The sequence below is a fragment of the Lithobates pipiens genome, unplaced genomic scaffold (assembly GCF_037356315.1).
Source record: "Lithobates pipiens isolate NorthernLeopardFrog02 unplaced genomic scaffold, aLitPip1_a1.2 Scaffold_28, whole genome shotgun sequence".
NCBI lineage: Eukaryota > Metazoa > Chordata > Amphibia > Anura > Ranidae > Lithobates > Lithobates pipiens.
In genome coordinates, this window is record NW_027507789.1 from 62,174,354 (window position 1) to 62,196,631 (window position 22,278).

Here is a 22,278-nt window from a genome sequence, read left to right on the forward strand (position 1 = left end):
TTGGTACAAGAGAGGGAGAAAATCTTACATTCTGGTCTCTTGTTGGCCACACCTTCACAGTACGGGGGATTTTGATACACAGATCTAGTGGCATAACAATGAGAGAAGAAGTAAACCTTCTACAGTAGGATCTGTTAGGGAAAGGTAGCCAGGGCTGCCACGGGACCGGCATGCCGGAATTATGGAAGTCATTGATACTGATAAACGGCAAAATTCCCTTGCAAATATGATGGTAAAGGGAATGTATATCATTGTTTTAACTGACCATACAACCAATAATAATCACAAGGGTGTAGCCCTATTGTGTTTTATTGTATTTTTCTGGTCAGTGAAAATAGATCAATGGCTGAGGCACATTATGCCTCCAATAACACAGTCAATGATGGATTTTTGTTTTTAAATCGAAAAAAAAAAATTGTTTTAATTTCCCTTTACATATGTTAACGTCATTCAAACACCGCTGGGCACACACAACGACAGTAAGCAATGATGGCATGACACAATGAGACAAAAACCGATTCCAATACAGATCCAATAGTATGATTTTATTTCTATATCACAGTAAAACAGTATATTGTATGGACAGACACATTTTGACACAAAATTTCACAGGCCAGGAACGTATATATCTCTATTCCACAATACAGCTCAAAAAAATCATCCAAAATATTCTGCCTCTGTGTCTTTTTCGTGGCTCATGAGCCTGCCGACTTCCTGGCCAGGGTAAAGATTCCCAGCTGATATACTGTAATATTAAGTAGATACTTTCTTTATATCATATACTCTAAAATCATTAATATCCTCTTATATTTGGTCCCATAGAAAGTTTCTGATAATCAGGCATAAAATTAAATGGTGGGCAAAACTGATTGAACCCTTTGCATGCCGGTCTCATGACAACATTTCATCAAATGAGAACCAGCCAAGCTAATGATTATGGGAAATGAAGACGGATCACCATATACAAGTGCATGCCAAGCAAAACTGTTGGGTTTAGGGTGGGGTTGTATCTGAGCCATGAAGACCTGTTAACCCCTTCACTGGTAGGGGTCCATTTTGTACTAGGAAGTGTTCAAGAACCATCTGTTTCTCATGCCTGATAGTACTTGGAACACGTGGGAAATATGGGACAGAGAAGAACAGGGCAAGGACAATCTCAAAACAACCTGGCTTACAATGCTAGATTTTTCCGCTGGTATAATACTACATGGATGTTCAGAGCAGCCACACAGTAAAATGTTAGCTCCTCTGTCTGATATGTCTCTGTTCCCTTCCTGTTCCTCATGCTGTTATATAACCTGCATTTTAGAAGTTCAAGGCTAGTTCAAATGCACCATACTTTACTGCCATATTAAAAAGCCCATCCCACCCTGGTTGTAGTGACCCTGTAGTTATAACCGCATGCCCACCCAATTACCCACCCCGTATTCCCAACACCCGTACTCCCTCGCTGCCCCAGGTTCAGGAGGCCTGAGACAGCCAGGAGCTGAAGTCCTTGGCTGGGCCCTCTCTGGAAGATGGATGGGCTCACACTGAGTTACTGGGGTACTGTGTCCAGCCCACCTCCTTGTATGTTGCTTGTACATGACTGCATATGAGGCTCCGTAATTTGCTCCAAGCTAGCTGTACTTCTGGGGTAAATTCTTTGGCAAATGCTTCTGCAATGACTTCCAGTATCACCCCAGTCAGGATCTAGTGTAAAACAAAAGCAAAGCAATTAATAGCAGACAGCAATCTTAATGAACAGCATTATACAATCATACAATGTATATCTACAAAGATAAACTTCAATATTAAGTTATCTACAGATCTCTTTATACTATTGCTCTTTCACAAGAAAGGTCATTCTATAAATATACATGTTCTCATCTATGCAGATGGGTATGTTTGCCCATTGAGAAGGGAGGAGGGAGGCACTGGGGTTCTGACTTTTAGCTCCTGGAAGAACAATAGCTGATCAACTTAATTGGTTACTTCATGACCTGAAAGTGCTTGACCAGGAAATGTTCACTTTGGTCAGGATTGGGTGAATGTTCTGTTGTTTCTGTGGGCACATTCATTGACATTGATGTTCATAAGCATTATAATAAATACAGTTTATCTAAGTCCTCACCCAGAAGGCACATAGAATGACCCTACTAGAGTAGATACGTCTAGTCCACCATCCTATTTCACAACATTTCTAATAGTTTTTTTTACATCATTACTGACATCTGTAAGCCCTTGTACACACGGTCGGACATTCCGATGGACGATGTCCGATAGGACAGTGTTGTCGGATAATCGGACAGTGTGTGGGCTCCATCAGACTGTTTCCGTCGGAGTATCTAACGGACCAAGTTTTCCAGCTGGGCTATAAAATTTTCAGACAACATGATCCGATCAGACTGTGTCCAAACATGTGTAGAGAATTCCGATCGGACAAAGTGCCACGCATGCTCAGATCAAATTCCTGGACCAAAGCTATTGGCTACTAGCCTGAACGTAGTCCCGTCCTAACGAAATAACGTCATCACGTTAAGTACGATTGAATTTTCTGACAACTTTGTCCGACTGTGTGTATGCAACAGTTTCGGACCAAATCCGTCGGACAAAATCCAACGGATTTGGTTGTCAGAATGTCCGCCCGTGTTTACAAGGGCTAAGAATACAGAATCTAGGGATAACTGCCATGCAATAGAGGAAGCACAGAGCAATAGAGTTGAAATATAAACTATGGCCTGTCATAACCATTTTCCCTGATCATACACTTATACCTGGAGGGAGGAGAAGCAACCAACTGAGGGAATGTACAGCAAAGGAGAATGCAATGAGAGAGAACAGAAGAAGACAGAAAGAGGTGGTTGTAAAGCCAAGAGAGGTACACAACTCCACAATTACAGCAGGAAGCTATGACCGGGTACAAAGATGGTATATGATGCCCAGATAGCTCAATCCAAAATGTAGACATCAACAACATTATGGATGGTGTGTTGACATTAGTCGTTATTTTGACCTACCACCAACCAAAGCAATTGGAAACGCTATAAAATAGCAAATACTATACTATAGCTCAAATATAATGATTATAACATTTCTGTTATAACTTCTGCCTATCTTTAGCTTTAGATTTTCCAGATGTCCCCTTTGTTTTCAGCATTAAAGCTGTTGAATTCCTGGCATTAAAGCGGGCTTGTTCATCGTGAATTTGTGCCCCAGTCTTGCACACTAAAGTATTTACATAATCTGAACAAGCAATAAAATAGTTTAAGGGCTCTTTAATTATGCCACACAATAGTGTGTTGTTTGGAGACAGACAATTTATTTGAATAGGTTGCCTAACTCACGGAACTGCACTAAAAAAAAAGGTGCATGTACCATTGCTGGCATCTCACCACAACGCATGTTAATGCAAGGTGCATTGGAATGAACGGCACTGCAGTGAGGAAAATATACTGTATATAACATACATTGCCACGAGCTACAATGCAATACTGTGAATGGACCAAGCCTTCATTCACCTCCACATCTATAAGCATTGTGAAGAAATACATTTTAGAAAATTCAAAACACAGGCACTGTTATTTTTATTTTTTGTGAAAACAAATCATGGCAGGCTACTAGCTCTCCAGTGTAAACCACCAGCGTGTGTTTTTAAGGTGTTTGAAACACACCATAACTCAAGTGTCTTTGTTTTTTTTTATCTTTGAAGATCTTTAAGAATGAGTTACTTCTCATGACAAGCAGCGAGAGAGGTGAGTGGTTTTAAAACTCTTTTACTATATGTAAATCTCTTGCCGACCGTGTAATGCATACAGTATATGCAACAGCAAAAATGGTGGGCTCTAATGCCCAGGTGCTGCACATATGTGTCCAAGGCGACATTAGGTTGTGTGCTGAGAAGGAACTGTCACCAAGAGTTCTTGGTCTGGACCTCACTGTGTATATATACAGTATATACTGTACATATATACATAATCTCCCTTTATGGTTTTTTCACTTTATATTATAAATATTCTGTGTGAGCATAAAGTTAAAGTGTATGTTACCCCAAAATTGAATGCCCAATATGTGTTTATCGTAAGACGTAGCATGTGCTAGAAGATATCCTGTTCTCTTTGTATTGCTTTCTCTGTATGAAATACCTAGTGATCCTGCCAGTCCCCTTGCTTTCCCATTTAAAACTGACCAAGCTAGGCATAGAAACACATCCATCGCAGCTGTCAATTTTCTAGTTGTGCTGGAGGCACAGCCTGCCTGACCTGTAATGGTCAGACTTGTGCTGACACCCCGCCCCCACCCCCCACCCCCCTACACAGCTCCTCACTAAGAGGTTCAGTGTACTACTGTTTCTCTGTCTCCTGCTGACCCACCTCCCTGCAGTCTCCACCCTCAACACCATCGCTTATGCAGCCGACAACAGAGGCCATGTAATCACTTATTAACCACTTCGCGCAAATCGCTGTACCCGTACATCGGTACTTTGATGCTAAATACCGTTGTTATGGCAGCAGCTAGCTACCATAACTCTGGTATTTTCAGGACCGGTGTGCATTTCTCTTTAAAATAAAAGTGGTCTCTGCAGTGGATTAGCCGCAAGATCACTTTTATCGGTGGTGGGAGTGGGGCCTGCTCCCGGCATGCTCTGGTCGTCTCCCCGCCGCTAACTGTAGGAGCAGCAGAGACAATCGCTTCTGCTCCCCTCACTGCCTGGATGCCGACTCAGGGAAAGATGGCCCCCGCTCGGCTCCATAGCATTGGAGGGCTGAAGCGATGTCAAACATCACTTTCTGCCTAATGCTCTTAAAGGGGAAAACATTTTTTTTTAAATTACATTTATTTATTTTTTATTGCATTTTAGTGTAAAGTCCTGCCGAGCTTGCGCGCAGAAGCGAAAACATACGTAAGTCGCGCCCTCACATGTGTTCAAACCACACATGTGAGGTATCACCGCAGTCATTAGAGTGAGAGCAATCATTCTATCACTCCTCTGTAACTCAAAGCCGGTAACTTGGTAGAAATTTTTAAACATTGCCATTCCACGAGCAGGCGCAATTTTAAAGCTTGACATGTTGAGTATCAATTTATTCGGTGTAACATTATCTTTCACAATATAGGAAAAAAATTGGGTTAACTTTACTGTTGTCTTATTTTTTAACTCAAAAAAGTGTATTTGTTCCCCAAAAATTGCACTTGTAAGACCACTGCGCAAATACGGTGCCACATAAAGTATTGCAAAGACCTCCATTTTATTCTCTAGGGTGTCTGAAAAAATATATATAATGTTTGGGGGTTCTAAGTAGTTTTCTAGCAAAAAAATAATAATTTGAACTTGTAAACAACAAGTGTCAAAAAGAGACTCGGTCCTTAAGTGGTTAAAAAAAAAGAAAAAAGGTACCGTATTTATAATTTTATATACTGTGCATCCGGAAAGTATTCACAGCGCTTCACTTTTTCCACATTTTGTTATGTTACAGCCTTATTCCACAATGTATTAAATTCATTATTTTCCCTACTAACAAAACTCCATAATGACAATGCGAAAGAAGTTTGTTTGAAATATTTGCAAATTTATTAAAAATAAAAAAATGGACATAAGTATTCACAGCCTTTGCTCAATACTTTGTTGAAGCACATTTGCCACCAATCACAGCCTCACGACTTTTTGATTATGATGCTACAAGCTTGGCACAACTATTTTTGGGCAGCTTCTCCCATTCTTCTTTGCAGGACCTCTCAAGCTCCATCAGGTTGGATGGAGAGCATCGATGCACAGCCATTTTCAGATCTCTGCAGAGATGTTCAATCAGGTTCAAGTCTGGGCTCTGGCTGGGCCACTCAAAGACATTCACAGAGTTGTCCTGTGGCCACTCCTTTGTTATCTTGGCTGTGTGCTTAGGGTCATTGTCCTTTTGGAAGATGAACCTTCGCCCCAGTCTGAGGTTCAGAGCACTCTGGAGCAGGTTTTGATCAAGGCTGTCTCTGTACTTTGCTGCATTCATCTGTCCCTCAATCGTGACTGATCTCCCAGTTCCTTCTGCTGAAAAATATCCCTGCAGCATGATGCTGCCACCACCATGCTTAACTGTAGGGATGGTATTGGCCAAGTGAGGAGCGGTGCCTGGTTTCCTCCAGACATGACACTTGTCATTCAGGCCAAAGAGTTCAATCTTTATTTCATCAGACCAGAGCATTTTGTTTCTCATGGTCTGAGAGTCCTTCAGGTGCCTTTTGGCAAACTCCAGATGGGCTGCCATGTGCCTTTTACTTGGCAGTGGCTTCTGTCTGGCCACTCTACCATACAGGCTTGATTGGTGGAGTGCTGCAGAGTTCTTGGTCACCTCAATGACTCAGGCTGGGTTCACACTGTTGCAAATTGGATGCACTCGCAGAACATTTGCAAACATGTGCTTTTCAATGGATATGGTTCACATATGTGCGTTGCATCCACACTCCGCAATGCACAAAAATCCTGTGCGTTTTCTAGGCAGTGAGGTGCGAATTGCAGGCACATAATCTTCAATGGGAATGCATCTGATTTGCAGATGTGTTCTGTTCTGGACAGGAATTCTCTCCCCCTCCCCCCTGGTCAGCTGATCCGCATATACAATGGAGGGGAACTACTGAATGAATACATTTTCTCTTCGCAAAGAAAACAGCTGCAATTCACACCGGATTAGTGTGAACCCAGCCTAAGGCCCTTCTCCCGATCACTCAGTTTTGAAGAGTGGCCCGCTCTAGGGATAGTCCTGGTGATTCCAAACTTCTTCTATTTACAGATGATGGAGGCCACTGTGCTCATTGGGACCTTCAATGCTGCATAAATTTTTCTGAACTCTTCCCCAGACCTGTGCCTCCATACAATCCTGTCTCAAAGGTCTTTTCCTTAGATGGCATGGCTTGGTTTGTGCTCTGTCAAGCACTGGACCTTATATAGACAGGTGTATGCCTTTCTAAATCATGTCCAATCAACTGAATTTACCACAGGTGGGCTCCAATCAAGTTGTAAAAACATCTCAAGGATGATCAGTGGAAACAGGATCCACCTAAGGTAAATTTTGAGTGTCATGGCAAAGGCTGTAAATACTTATGTACATGTGATTTTTTATTTTGAATGAATTTGCAAAGGTTTGAAACAAACTTCTTTCACATTTTCATGTTTTGGTATTGTTTGTAGAATTTTTAGGAAAATAATGAATTTAATAATGAATAATGAATTTAATCTATTTTGGAATAAGGCTGCAACATAACAAAATGTGGAAAAAGTGAAGCGCTGTGAATACTTTCTGGATGCATTGTACAGTGTGTATATATGTATACACACACACACACGAATTGCCTTGTGTTTTTGTTTTAAACTGAATGTTTTTTTTACACAGTAAGGGCCGGTTCACACTGCGGGCGATGCGAGGCGACACGACTCGCCGCAGTGTGACAAGTCGCCCCCGTTCTGTACAATGCAACCGTTCTGAGAGGAGCGACTCGAGTCGCTCCGACTCAGAAAAAAGGTTCCTGTACTACTTCTGGGCGACCTCGGGGCGACTTGCATTGACTTCTATACAGAAGTCCTCTGCAAGTTGCCGCTGAGGTCGCGGCGAGGCAAGTCGGTTTCGCCTCGCCTCGCCTGCAGTTGTAACCGGCCCTAAGGGTTCACATATACGTGAGTTTTATAACAGATTCTTACAAGTGGTTTCTTATGACAGTTTTGCATAAGTCTAGAACATTGACAGCTAATTATATAGCTAATAAAGCTTCCTATAGGGGAGCTATATAAAATAATCTATCAATGCTGTAACTAAAACTACAGTTGACCCCTGCAAAGTCGCGGTTCAGAGTTTGCGGCCTTGGTTGTTCACAGATTTTTCCCCAGCCTACCATTTCCGCATCATCTGGTTCACACAGGGGCGACCTGTCAGCCTGACAAGTTGTGTTCTATGCAGTACAACGGAACCATTCTAAGCCCTTGTACACACGGTCGGATATTCTGACGGAAAATGTCCGATCGGACTGTGTTGTCGGATAATCCGACCATGTGTGGGCTACATTGGACTTTTTCCGTCGGAATGTCCGAACAACAAAGTTTGAGAGCTGGATATAAAATTTTCTGACAACATGATCCGATCGGACTTTGTCCGATGGTTTGTAGAGAATTTCGATCGGACAAAGTGCCACGCATGCTCAGATCAAATTAGGAGACCAAAGCTATTGGCTACTAGCCGCAACGTAGTCCCGTCGCAATGAACAAACGTCATCGCGTTATGAATGATCGGATTTTCTGACAACTTTGTCCGACCGTGTGTATGCAACACCAGTTTCGGACAAAATCCGTCAGAAAAAATCCAACGGATTTCGTTGTCGGAATGTCCGACTGTGTGTACAAGGGCTTATAGGAGTGACTCAAATCGCTTTGACTTAGAAAAAAGGATCCTGTACCACATGGGGGCGACTTCGGAGCAGCTTGCATTGACTTCTATACAGAGGTCATTTTGAAATTCGCGCTGTACGGGGCGGCTTCCGAGTCAGATGGGAGTCGGGCGACTTTGAAGCCACCCCTGTGTGAACTCTTTATAGGCATTTTTTTACCACATCCAAAATTCATGGAAAATTCATGGAAAGTTGCGCTGTACGAGGCGGCTTCAGAGTCGGATGGGAGTCGGGCGACTTTGAAGCCACCCCTGTATGAACCCTTTATAGGCATTTCTTTACCACATCCAAAATTCATGGATTCATGGAAAATTCATGGAAAGTCGCGGCTTCAGAGTCGGATGGGAGTCGGGCAACATCCAAAATTCATGGATTTTCACAATTCGCGTGCGCGCGCGGGGGGGGGGGGGGGGGGGGTCGACTGTATATAGAAAATGTATAAATCATAAAGCAAGAAGCAAATTCCCAGGCAGATTTGACTGATATTTTCAAAAAACTGTAGACATGGACTAAACCTTTTTTTCTGTTCTCTGAAAAAATACTGAGAGTCCTACTTACCTGCTTTTTTCATCTGATCACACACACAGTAGTTGCCTGTTGTACCATTGACTAAAAAGCCTACACATAGGTGCTTTGGGATCTCCCATACATATGTAACGTAAGGGGTATATGCATTTTAACCAAGCATTATGAATTTGAGTCTACACACCTTAAAGAATACGGGGTCCACTTTATGTTTCACCGCATGGCTTTTCCCCACAATTCCCAGGACAGTTGCCACCTTTTCGGGGTCCCCAAGGTTTTCCACCACACTGTTGATAGCCCCCATTACCCTTCGACCATGTTTGCGCAACTGAGCACTTTGTTCCATCTCCACAGGGTCGTCCATGTCCTTAAACTGGCTGAAGTACTGCTTGGCGGTTGGAAAATTGACAAAGAACCTTTTGGAGAAAAAAGAGGAAGAGGTGAAAGAAACATGTTAGTGTAATTTGTGCTAAATAATGTTATGTAAACACAGTGTAGCAACAGTGGAGATGATTTGGAAAGTTTAGAGTGGTTGAAACAATAAAAGATGTCTGCTGATTTATAGAAGATCATGTTCCTTATACCTTTAGGATAGCCATGCATGGCTAGATTTCTCTTGTTCAGCCCAATCAATAGATTCTGCACTGCCAGCCATTGCATTTAAGCAACTTTAGCACTTGTGGCTGCTTGAATACCTGACCAGTGACTGCATCTGCCTAGATGCAGTCACTGATTGACCCAACAATTTTCCAGTTGGTACCATTGACTTTTCAATTGAGTCTTGTCAAACCAGGTGGTGTGGACGGGGCCACCCATAGCTTGAATTTCTGCTGATTAAAGGATAGATTCACCTTTTGGAGTATTTTACACCCATATTTAAGGTAATATGTAACATGTTCTAGCTCCTGTCCTCCTCATCCCCTGTTGATAAGTATATTTGCTGCATTGCAGCAACTCAAAATGACACTCAGTCGTTTTTATAGCCCCCACGTGCCTGTATGCATGCCTGACAATGTCGGGGCATGCTCCTAATGAGACGATGAATGGTGTCCTGTTGTATTTCCTCCCAGATCTGGACCAAGGCATCGCTGAGATCCTGAACAGTCTGAGGACCGAAACATAACGTCTAGGGCAGGGGCGTAACTAGAAATCACAGGGCCCCATAGCAAAATGTTGTATGGGGCCTCCCCTTCAAACAGCCCCCCCCACAAAAAAATGGCGGGGCTTAAATTAAAAAGTGGGCGTGGTTTAAAATGCGTGGCTCAAAGGGGGTGTGGTTCGAGTCTGAGATGAAGGAGGAAAGAAGGAAGGAAGCAAAGAAAAGGGATGGAGGGACAACAGGCCCAGATCCTACACCACAATAGCAATATACATATTCCAGAACGTTTAACAATCAACAGATAAAGATACTCCAAACAGCTGGTGTTAGCGCTTCAATAATCCTCACCTGTACCCAATGTGGCCTGCCTGTTCCCAATGCAGCGTGGCCTGCCCATGCCCAATACTGCCTCACCTGTGCCCACTTGTGCCCAATGCAGCCTGTCCAGTGCCCAATACAGCCTTACCTATGCCCAATGCAGTGTGGCCTGTGCCCAAAGCACCCTCCCCTGTGCCCAATGTAGCCTCACCTGTGCCCAAATGCAGCGTGACCTGCCTGTGCCCAATGCAGCCTCACCTGTGCCCAATGTGGTCTCACCTGTGCCCAATGCAGCGTGGCCTGCCTGTGCCCAATACAGCCTCACCTGTGCCCAATGCAGCCTCCCCTATGCCCAATGCATCGTGACCCATGCCCAATACAGCCTCACCTGTGCCCAATGCAGCGTGACCCGAGCACAATGCAGCCTCACCTGTGCAGAGGGAGAGGCGAGCCAGTGGCGAAACTACCGGGGAGGATGAGGAATGCATACTGGAGCCCTCAAATGGCTGCTGGCAAGTGTGGGGCTGCCTCACAGTGGGGGGGCTCTGGCTCTACATCCAACTCCTGGCATGTCTCTTCCAGAGCTTTCCACTGTGATTTCCACTCACCGACACCTGGCCTGGATCCCTCCTGAATGACTTTACTCAGGACGTGCTGACCGCGCTGGTCGGGACCCCCGTGAGTCCGGTCGCGGGACCCGCGGATCGTCTCACGGCGCGGCCAAATGGAGGAAATGCTGTATAAACATTTTCCCATTCTGCCTAGCAACTAGTGACGCTGATCTCTGCTCCATGTGATTGGAGCAGAGATCAGTGTACACTAAATGAAAGCCCAACCCCCCCACAGTTAGTAACACACCCCTAGGAACACTTAACCCCTACACTGCCACCCACTGGTTAACCCTTTCACTGCCAGTGTCATTTCCACAGGAATCACTGCATTTATATAGCAGTGATTACTGTATAAATGACAATGGTGTCAAAAATGTCCGATGGGTCCCCGACAATGTCGCAGTCACAATAAAAATCGCAGATCGCCGCCATTACTAGTAAAAAAAAAAATAATAAAAAATTAATAAAAATGCTATAAAACTATCCCTATTTTGTAAACGCTATAACTTTTGCGCAAACCAATCAATAATCGCTTATTGCGATTTTTTTTTACCAAAAATATGTACAAGAATACGTACCGGCCTAAATTGAGGGAAAAAAATTTTTTTATATATTTTTGGGGGATATTTATTATAACAAAAAGTAAAAAATAATGCGTTTTTTTCAAAATTGTCGCTCTATTTTTGTTTATAGCGCAAAAAATAAAAACCACAGGGGTGATCAAATACCACCAAAAGAAAGCTCTATTTGTGGGAAAAAAAGGACGTCAATTTTGTTTGGGAGCCACGTCGCACGACCGCGCAATTGTCAGTTAAAGCGACGCAGTGCCGAATCGCAAAAAGTGGTCTGGTCTTTGACCAGCAAATTGGTCCGGTCTGAAAGTGGTTAAAAATGCAAACACTAATACTGTTAACTTTATAGCTGTAAAAAAAAAAAAAAAAAAAAAAAAAAAAATCAGAAATATGTAGTAAAGATAATTCCTACATGCAAAAATGCACTGTACATTACATGTTCTTTAGACATAAATTTTTTTTCAAACATTAGTTTCCTTTGCCAATTCAAATTCAAAAAATTACCATATAACACGAATTAAAAGATCAGCATTTGTAATTTTCCTTTATGTAACCAATGACTAATGTTAGAATTAGAACAACTAGAGAAATGCTGAATGAATGTGCAGTCACAATTGCAGCCTCACCTGTGCAGAGGAAGAGGCGAGCCACTGGCAGAACTACCGGGGAGGATGTGGAGTGCATACTGGAGCCCTCAAATGGCTGCGGGCAAGTGTGGGGCTGACTCAGAGTGGGGGGGGGGGGGGGGCGAGCACCGTCCGCACGGTCCCCCAGCCAGGGGAAGCGAGGAGAGGAAGAGGCAAGCTGTCTGTACGAGCAGAGAGCTGTAATAGCTTTCATTTGAATGTCCTGTGTTCCCGGGGCTCACCGTCACAAAGCCCCACCTCTTGGCCCGGAGCCTTTGATGATGTCACATGTCCCGCATTGGACCGGTGTTCTGTCTATCAAAGACGCCGGGCCAAGAGGTGGGGCTATGTGACGGTGAGCCCCGGGAACACGGGACATTCAAATGAAAGCTATTACAGCTCTCTGCTCGTACAGACAGCTTGCCTCTTCCTCTCCTCGCTTCCGCTGGCTGGGGGACCGTGCGGGAGGTGATGCCCCCCTCCACAGTATGCATTCCTCATCCTTCCCACGGGCCCCTCTCAGCTGCGGGCCCCATAGCGGCTGCATGTGCCGCTATGGCGGTAGTTCCGCCACTGGTCTAGGGCTGTAACTAATGATTATTTTCATAATCGATTAGTTGGCCGATTATTGTTTCGATTAATCGGTTGATGACTTAAAAAAAAAAAAAAGTGGGTCAAATTGTTTTTTTATTTTCAACCACAGTGACGGGAAAATTTGGAAATAATAGAAAACTTCTTATGCCACATACACACGATCGGAATTCCGGCCAGAAAAAGACAGATGAGAGCTTTTCATTGGAAAATGCAACCGTGTGTATGCTCCATCGGAATTTAGCTGTCCGAATTTCCGCCAGCCAAAAATTGGTAGCATGTTCTCAATTTTCCAGATGGAAAAACGTTCTATCGGTAATTCCGATCGTGTGTATGCAATTCCGACATGCCAAAAATCATCTACGAGACAGAAGCTATTGGCTACTGGCTATTGAACTTCCTTTTTCTAGTCACGTCGTACGTGTTGTACGTCACCGCGTTATAAATGATCGGAATTTGATGTGACCGTGTGTAGGTAAGACAGCTTGAGCCTAATTCCATCGGAATTCCGTCGGGAAAACCATCAGAGCTTTTTCCGACGAGAATTCCGATCGTGTGTACGTGGCATTAGTCAAAGGAATTTTCAGACAATGTATGGTTTTCGTTCAGAAATTACATTCATTTTAAAAACGGAATGTTAAAAAAAAAAGTGAAAATTTCAAACAAAATTCTTTCATTCAGTGAATGTACAAAGATTTTTCGTCTGAATATTCTCATCTGAAAATTGATCTGTGTGACCACAATAAGGCTCTGTACACACCTATGCAGTTTGCATTTGATCTGTTTCTGCAGTGCTTTTTGCTGTATGTTTTGATTTTTGCGCACGTGATTTTACTACAATTTGCATTTTTTCATTTTTTTTGGGAAGATTAAAAAACACAAATTGCTGCAAAAACGCATTACATGCTTTTCTGCAGCTTCTCCATTGAAGAATATTGAACCAATAAAGCATCATTTTGCGTTAAAAGTCCCTGACCCTTTCAGATGTGAATGTGTCCCATAGGAAACCATGTAAATGAACTGTGGTACATTTCTGCAAAAAGCACCAATAAACACATAGATGTGAACCAGGTTTTTTCAGATGGATTTTGTTCCGAAACTGTTGCATACACACGGTCGGACAAAGTCGTAACGACGGGACTACGTTCAGGCTAGTAGCCAATAGCTTTGGTGTAGGAATTTGATCTGAGCATGCGTGGCACTTTGTCTGATCGGAATTCTCTACACATGATCGGAGTATGTCCGATCGGAGCATTTTGTCGGAAAATTTTACCGGCAAGTTGGAAAAGTTGGTCCGTCGGATACTCTGACGGAAACAGTCCGATGCAGACCACACACAGTCGGAATATCCGACAAAACGGTCCGATTGGACACATTCTGTCGGAATCTCCGATCGTGTGTACAAGGGCTAAGACGTTTAGTAACATAATGGGGTTAAAAAACTAAACTAAAATAAGCCCTTTATAGTAGAAAAAAAGCAGATAATCACTACTGTACGCGGTTAATTTTTTTTACTGTAGAACAGTGAGAGCAATATTTACAGTAGCGATTTGCTCTTTTTGTACTATAAAGGGCTCATTTTAGTTTTTTAACCCCATGATGTTACTGGCCAATTAATCGATTATGAAAATTTCATAATCGATTAGTTGTCGATTAATCGGTTAGTTGTTTCAGCCCTAATAACGTCCCAGTGCTGTTCTACTGGATTTAGGTCAGGTGATCATAGATTCCATTCAATGGTATTAATTCCTTCATCCTCCAGGAACTGGCTGCATACTCTTGCCACATGCGGCCGGGCACTGTCGTGCACCAGGAGGAACCCAGGGCCCACTGCACCAGAGTAGGGTTTGACAATGGGTTCAAGGATTTCAAGGATACCCAATTGCAGTCAGGGTGCCATTGTCTAGCCTGTAGAGGTCTGTGCATCTTTCCATGGATAAGCCTCCCCAGACCATCATTGATCCACCACCCAACCGGTAATACTGAGTGATGTTACAGGCAGCATAACGTTGTCCATGGCTTCTCCAGACCCTTTCACTTCTTTCACATGTGCTCAGGGTGAACCTGCTCTCATCTGTGAAAAGCACAGTGCACCAGTGTTGGACCTGCCAAGTCTGGTGTTCAATGGCAAATGCCAATTGATCTCCACAATGCCGGACAGTGAGCACAGGGCCCAGTTTAATGATTGTTTGATCAGAGACATTCACACCAGTGCCGTGCTGGAGGTCTTGGTAAAACTGGTAGTATTTTCATATAGATATTGATATATAATCAATTATGCATGCATGTCCCACTGTCTTGGCCGACCAGGGAAAGTCCAGAATGCTAAACTAAAAGAAGAAAGAGAAGGCGCGTGGCCTGATGGATGAGTACTTTTAAAACGTTTATTAAAACAAAGTGGTGTGTACAGAAAATAAAAATTATACGGATTCATAAGAGTGGTTGAGTTGTAATGTAAGTACCCCCTAGTCAACTGAGTTAAATATAAAATTAAAAAAAATGTGGTGCCCATATATGGGATAAAAATTAAACAATCAGCTAATGCGTTTCGAGGGTTTTCCTCTTCCTCAGAGCCTTGATATACCAGGTCTGGTCTGCATCTTTAAAATGTAGAGGACTGGATGTGTGGCACAAAAACTGGACAGGTGGTCCACTCAAATGCATGGATTCTCCTTCACTGTAGGTCAGTTCCCTCTACAAGCCAGCGCTCTCAGCACCGTGCACATCAGCACATCAGCACATCAGTTTGTTTTAATAAACATTTTAAAAGTACTCAAGCATCAGGCCACGCGCCTTTTCTTTCTTTTAGTTTAGCCCTGCTGGAGGTCATTTTGTAGATCTCTGGCAGTGCTCATCTTATTCCTCCTTGCGCAAAGGAGCAGATACCAGTTCTGCTAATGGGTTAAGGACCTTCTACGGCCCTGTCCAGCTTTCCTAGAGTAACTGCCTGTCTCCTGGAATCTCCTCCCTGCTTTTGCTGTGCTGGGAGACACAACAAACCTTCTGGCAATGGCATGTATTGATGTGCCATCCTGGAGGAGTTGGATTAACTGTGCAACCTCAATGGGGTCCAGGTATCTCCTCATGTTACCAGTAGTGACACTGACCCTAGCCAAATGCAAAACTAGTAAAAAACAGTCAAAAATTGTCAGTGGACTCCACCTGTAAAACCATTCCTGTTTTGGAGGTCATCTCATTGTTGCCCATCTAGTGCACCTGTTAATTTCGTTAACATCAAAGCAGCTGAAACTGATTAATAACCCCCTCTGCTACTTAACAGACCAGATCAATATCTCAGGAGTTTAACCACTTGCTTACCGGGCACTTAAACACCCCTCCTATCCAGACCAATTTTCAGCTTTCAGCGCTGATGCAATTTGAATGACAACTACGCGGTCATGCAACACTGTACCCAAATGAAATTTTTATAATTTTTTTCCCCCCAAATAAAGCTTTCTTTTGGTGGTATTTGATCACCTCTGTGGTTTTAATCATTTTGTAAAAAGACAGAATTTTTTAAAAAAAAATATTTTTATTTTATTTTGTTATAAAATTTTAAAACAGGTAATTTTTGTCCGCCATTGATGTACGCTGATGAGGTGGCATTGATGGGTTACACTGATAGGCAGCACTTCTAGGTGGCACTTGTGGGCAGTGATAGGTGGCACTTGTGGGCATTGATAGGTGGCATAAATGAGGCATAATTGCCTATAACTTTTTGGGACCGATGTCCCTTTAAGATGAGCTGGTGATCGGCTTTTTTTTTCTCCTCCGCTGTCAGCGTGAGGAGAAAAAAAAACGATCACCGAGCTCTTGTTCTGATCATGTGATCAGCTGTCATTGGCTGACAGCTTCTCACATGGTAAGGGCCCGGGACCGGTCCCTTACTCGGATCGGTGATCGCCCGAGTCTCAGTGACGGCCTCCCGGGAATTCAGATCCGCACTGTGGCCGTCATTCGGCCATAGCGCGGATGTCAAGTCGTTAATTTACTTGATTCTATACTCTTAATGTTCCTTTAATATTTTTGAGCATGGTATATTGCATGCTATAATTAAGTCAATCAAAGGAAATGGAAATATTTATTTAGGACACCTCAGTATGGTAATATAGAAGGGGACCCTGTCAGCAGAGCTGTTGTATTAGAATGCCATTGCACTACTGTCAACAGGTGGAATCTGGCACAGCTTTGTGACCATAACGGATAGTGGTTTATTATTAAATCGCTGTGTCCCCCTGGTTGGATTCCAGTACAGGATCTAACAATGTGATAGCAGGGGATTGTTCCATGCCACTGAACTAAGATGCTCTAATAAACTGGATTAAATAGCTTTTGGGGTTTAAATATGGGTAGTTGCCAGCTATATTCTGCCACTGGTAGTAAGGAAAGGAAGCTCTGTGTAAATTATGGGTAGGTTAATCAGAGCTAACACAGGGTTGAGGACTGTCCCCTCTGACCACGTAACAGAGCTGCGTCAGTGACCAAATATCAATGTGGTCATGTGTGATATGAGAGTCCCACTCCTACATACCAGAAAGTACACAGTGCTTGAACATAGCAGCAAGGAAGTGATGGAAAGGTAAGTAATGTATATGTTGCTGGGTAGTAGTGCATTAAAGCAAACCTTTTGTTTTTTCCTGCACAGACGAACAAACGGGTTTGATTTAATTCTGTGAAAAGAAGAATAACTTCTAGATGCCAACAGTACTTCTCCCCTGCAAAACTGTAACATAAGAACATTGCTTATTTGCACTACTTTAAATAACCTCTTGGGAGTGTTAACCATAGTTTGTATTTCTAATGGTAGTATATATTTTCCACTTTGAATTTAAAGTCTACTTGTTCTGGAAATCTGTCAGTCAGCTCTGCACATCCTGACTTTAGGTCCATTGCTTTAAAATCCTTAAGCAGGCCATAGATTATGCAATTTTTCTTTCCTGCATCCACCACTGACTGTGTTGATGGGGGAATCTCTCCTGTTGAGCTATTGTGTTCTCCCTAGCGGCCATAGCCATTAGCCGCTGACAAAAAATGTATGCTAAAAATTCAACACGTTGGTTGTACCCAAGTTGATTGATAGACTGACTGACCCAGGTCGATCGATGGATCAATGGACCAACTTGGGTGCAACCAGCCTGTCCATAGATGGATCTATCCTCAGCTGGTCCCTGCTGAACTGGCTGAGGATCAATACATCTATGGCCATCTTTATTACAAAATCCACCTTTCCATTGTTAAAATACTTATCTGTCAGCACCATCTGAGTCCTACCACCCTCTGTCTGATTTTCTACTTATGTCTAAGTAAGAAGACATCAACTGATAGGGCAGATAGATCCAGCCCCAGCTGACATTTGCATTCGGGACTAGTGAATTTCCTCATGTACTGTATATTACATTGTTTCCACTTAACACCAATGAAACAAGGGACATAGGATTGACCTGCAGAAAGGGGTCACTTGTGCGCTGACCTGCAGAAAGGGGGCACTTGTCCAATGAGGAGCACAAAGGGATCTCAGGTCTTTCCATTTCCATTTTTTAAATTTTAGACTGGTGTGCCTCAAAATATTGCATACTTTTAAGCTGGGTGCCATGGTTGAAGATGTAGACAACCAGCAGGCATAGGCGTGCGCACGGGGCGTATCAGATGTGCCTGGGCTGTCTCCTGAGATCTACCCCAAAATGTTGCATCTAAGAGCCCGTGTAACCTGCACTGCCCGTGAAACTGTTTAACATGCAGCAGATCGTGAGGCTTGCCAGAGCAGCTCAGTTTATGAAACTGTCATCTAATGTTACTGCTTGCAGGGAGAGAGACCAGCTGTCAAAACTCAGCGGTGATGTCAGAGGTGGGCAGGACCGAACAGCTATCAAACACCAGCCAATGGGATGGGGTCTGGGCGGACCTCTATATTTGTTTGGCTCCGCCCCTTCTCTCTTAAACAGCCCAATCATTTGGCTGGTGTTGATAGCTGCTTGGTCCCGCCCATCCTGGACATCGAGGCTGAGTTGTGACAGCTGGTCTTTCTCCCAGTAAACAGTTACATTATCTGACAGTTTGACACACTGAGCAGCTCTTGCAAGCCTCACTATCTGCTGTATGTGAAACTCCCCCTCTCCCCTATCAGTGCCAACCAATGCTGCCTATCAGTGCTGCCAATCAGTGCCAATCAATGCCGCCTATCAGTGCTCATCAGTATTGCCAATCAGTGCCCATTAGTACTGTTAATTAGTGCCCATCAGTGCTGCCTATCAGTGCCAATCAGTGTCCATCAGTGTGTATCAGTGCCAATCAGTGGCCATAAGTGCTGCCTATTAGTGCCCATCAGTGCTGCCAGTCAATGCCGCCTATCAGTGCCAATAAGTGCTGTCTATTAGTGCCACCTATCAGTGCTACCAATTAGTGCCAATCGGTGCAGCCTATCAGTGCCAAACAGTGCCCAGTGCTGCCAATCCGCACCCATCAGTGCTGCCAATCAGTGCCCATAACTGCTGCCTATCAGTGCTGCCAATCAATGCCCATCACTGCTGCCTATCAGTGCCAATCAGTGCCTAACAGTGTGGTCTATCAGTGCTGCCAATGAGTGGTAATCATTGCTGCCTAACAGTACCTACCAGTGCTTCCAATCAGTGGCAATCAGTGCTAACAATCTGTGCTGCCTATCCATAGACATCAGTGCTGTCTATCAGTGCCAATCAGTGCTCCCAATCAGTGCCACCTATCAGTGTCAATCAGGGGTAGCTATTAGTGCCCATCATTGCTGCCAATCAGTGCCACCTATCAGTGGCAATCAGTGCCGATCAGTGCTGCCAATCAGTGCCCATCAGTGCACTGAGTGCAGGGATGGGGAGATGAACTCAGCAGCCAGGCACATTGTCAATTGGGGGGGGGGGGGTGCAGCCTGGTGGGGCACAACTTAAATCCATGATCTTTATTAATGCCTCATGTCAATCTTTAGTAGAATAGGTCAGCCCTCAAAATTCCCACTCTCCTGCTCGCATTTTGCGAGTGGATTTTGAGGGCTGGTGAGAAGGGCTGCCTGGGAGCGGGGGGGAGTGCTGTCCGTCGATCACAGAGGGGAAGAAAGCGCGTGGGAACATAGCAGCTTTTATTTCAATAACTGTGTGTTCCTCCGCCTTGCGCCATCACATACAGTCCCTCCTCATTTTCCAGGACTTTGATAGACAGATCACCCGTCCAATCCTAGGGGAGGGGCTTATGGCACACGGCGGGGGGAACACACAGCTATTGAAATGAAAGCTGTGATGTTCCCTGCTCTGATCATCTGATCATCTGGCCGGCGGCTCCCCTCTCTTTCCCTCCACAGGTAGGCTGCATGGTGGGCACAGACTGCATTGGACACAGGCTGCATTGGACATATGCTGCATGGTGGGTTGCAAACCGTCAGCAAATTACTGACAGTTTGTAAAAATCTGTGATTTTTTTACATCTGTCTGTAAATATCAGGGGCTAATAATTTGTCGTGCTGTGTGGAATTTCTAAGTGTAAAGCATGCAAATGACTTTTTGTGTTTGTGTGTATGCATTGGACTTTTGCTGGTCGAATTTCAGCCAGAAAAAGATTGAGAGCATGTTCTCAATTTTTCGGTTGGAAAAAGTTAATATCCGAAAATGCGTTTGTGTGTTTGCAATTCAGACGCGCAAAAACTCACGCATTTTCAGATTCAACTATAAGACGGAAGCTATTGGCTACTGGCTATTGAACTTCCTTTTTCTAGTCCCGTTGTTCTTGACGTTCAGAATTTGGTGTGACCGTGTGTATGCAAGACAGCTTGAGCGAAATCCCATCGGAATTCCGTCGGGAAAACCATCAGAGCTTTTTCTGACCAAAATTACGATCGTGTGTACGTGGCATTCGTTTTTAATAGGAGTTCTGGAATTTTTTTCATCAGTAAAAAATGTGCTCTGCCAGTAAATTGTTTGTCAGTGAAACAACATTTGAAGAATACTACTCCGATGAAGGCTCCCTTACACAAGTTCTGTCTAAAATATACAATCTCTTAAACACCCCGGCCGAGCAGCCACATTTACCATACCTGAGAAAATGGGAAAAGGAATTGAATCGTACATTTACACCAACCAAACAACAACTGATCATTCCTGGAGATGCCAGGGGGGACAGAAGGACGCTGCTCCACATATTTTGGTCATGCCTTACGTTAAATCACTTCTGGGCGACAGTCAGGGGCAGGGGCGTACCTAGAGCATTTGGCACCCAGGGCCCATCCTATATCTGGCACCCCCCCCCCCCCCAACTGTAAAAACACCCACAAAAAACACCCTCCTCTGCCAAGATCAGCATTTTTTAATTCTGCTTTCTTTTTTAAATGGCGCTGTTGGCTACCGAGTAAACCGGAAGTGACACTGTGCTGTCGCTTCCAGTTTTCTACATCGGAGACCTGATCAAAGGCAAATTCGGCTTTGTTTGGGTTTCTGGCCAGCTGGCTGGTGGCTCAGGTCTGCGGGTGGGATGGGAGACCTGGGCGGAGCTGTGGGGGAATGGGGATGTCCCCTCCCGCTCCTTGTAATAACAGCCGATGCTGTTCATCCATGGTAGCCAGTGACAATTGACGGGAAAGGACAGAGGTGTCAGTCACTCAGGTGTGAGCAGATGCCACATTTTTGGACAGATTGTGCCACGGTCAGGAAAGTGGAGAGCTGGACTAGAGCTGCTATGAGGGAGACATCAGAGTGAGACAGCTGACAATACAAAGTATGGCCCATACTTTGCATTATCTACTGTCCTCAGGGACAGATCTGATCCAGATATCCCACTGTATGGCGATCTCTGGATCGGATCTGTCCCTGAAGACAGCATTGGCATTGAGGATTTGATTCAGATTTGGGAACTGACCTGCCGACAAGGCGTGTTGCTTGCTGGACCGTGGATGGGATCTGATGGCCGCAGGGAAGATGGCAAGATGCTGCTGTGACCTGCTGCTTGCTGGACGGATCTGATGGCTGCAAGATGTGGGTGTAATTCCCCCCTTTATCAGACCAGCTCATCTACTCTATACCTGGTTTGTGAACACAGCAACACCCCTCCCTTACCAGGTAAGATCACAGCTCAGCTACTATAGGTGGGTGTTGGTCACACAGCAATATACAGCACACACCTGCATTCTGCAACCTGTATACAGCACCCGCTTGGATTCTGCAACCTGTACGTAGCACACACCTGCATTCTGCAACCTGTACATAGCACACACCTGCATTCTGCACCCTGTACATAGCACACACCTGCATTCTGCACATAGCACATGCTTGCATTCTGCAACCTGTACATAGCAAACGCCTGCATTCTGCAACCTGTACATAGCACACACCTGCATTCTGCACCCTGTACATAGCACACACCTGCATTCTGCACCCTGTACATAGCACATGCTTGCATTCTGCACCCTGTACATAGCAAACGCCTGCATTCTGTAACCTGTACGTAGCAAACGCCTGCATTCTGCAACCTGTACATAGCACACGCCTGCATTCTGCAACCTGTACATAGCACACGCCTGT

General features: G+C 44.2%; 1 protein-coding gene across 1 annotated transcript in view; it reads right to left on the bottom strand.

The window, feature by feature from the left end:
* Positions 1–524: 524 nt before the first annotated feature.
* Positions 525–22,278, bottom strand: part of CYGB (cytoglobin) — an 86,724-nt gene continuing 64,970 nt past the window's right edge. Inside the window, exons 2-3 of the mRNA XM_077459298.1 lie at positions 9,113–9,344; positions 525–1,692 (exon numbers count right to left, since the gene is read on the bottom strand). Of these exons, the coding sequence (XP_077315424.1) occupies positions 1,528–1,692; positions 9,113–9,344 (397 nt within the window). The 3' untranslated portion in view covers positions 525–1,527. The remainder of the gene's footprint in view (positions 1,693–9,112; positions 9,345–22,278) is intronic.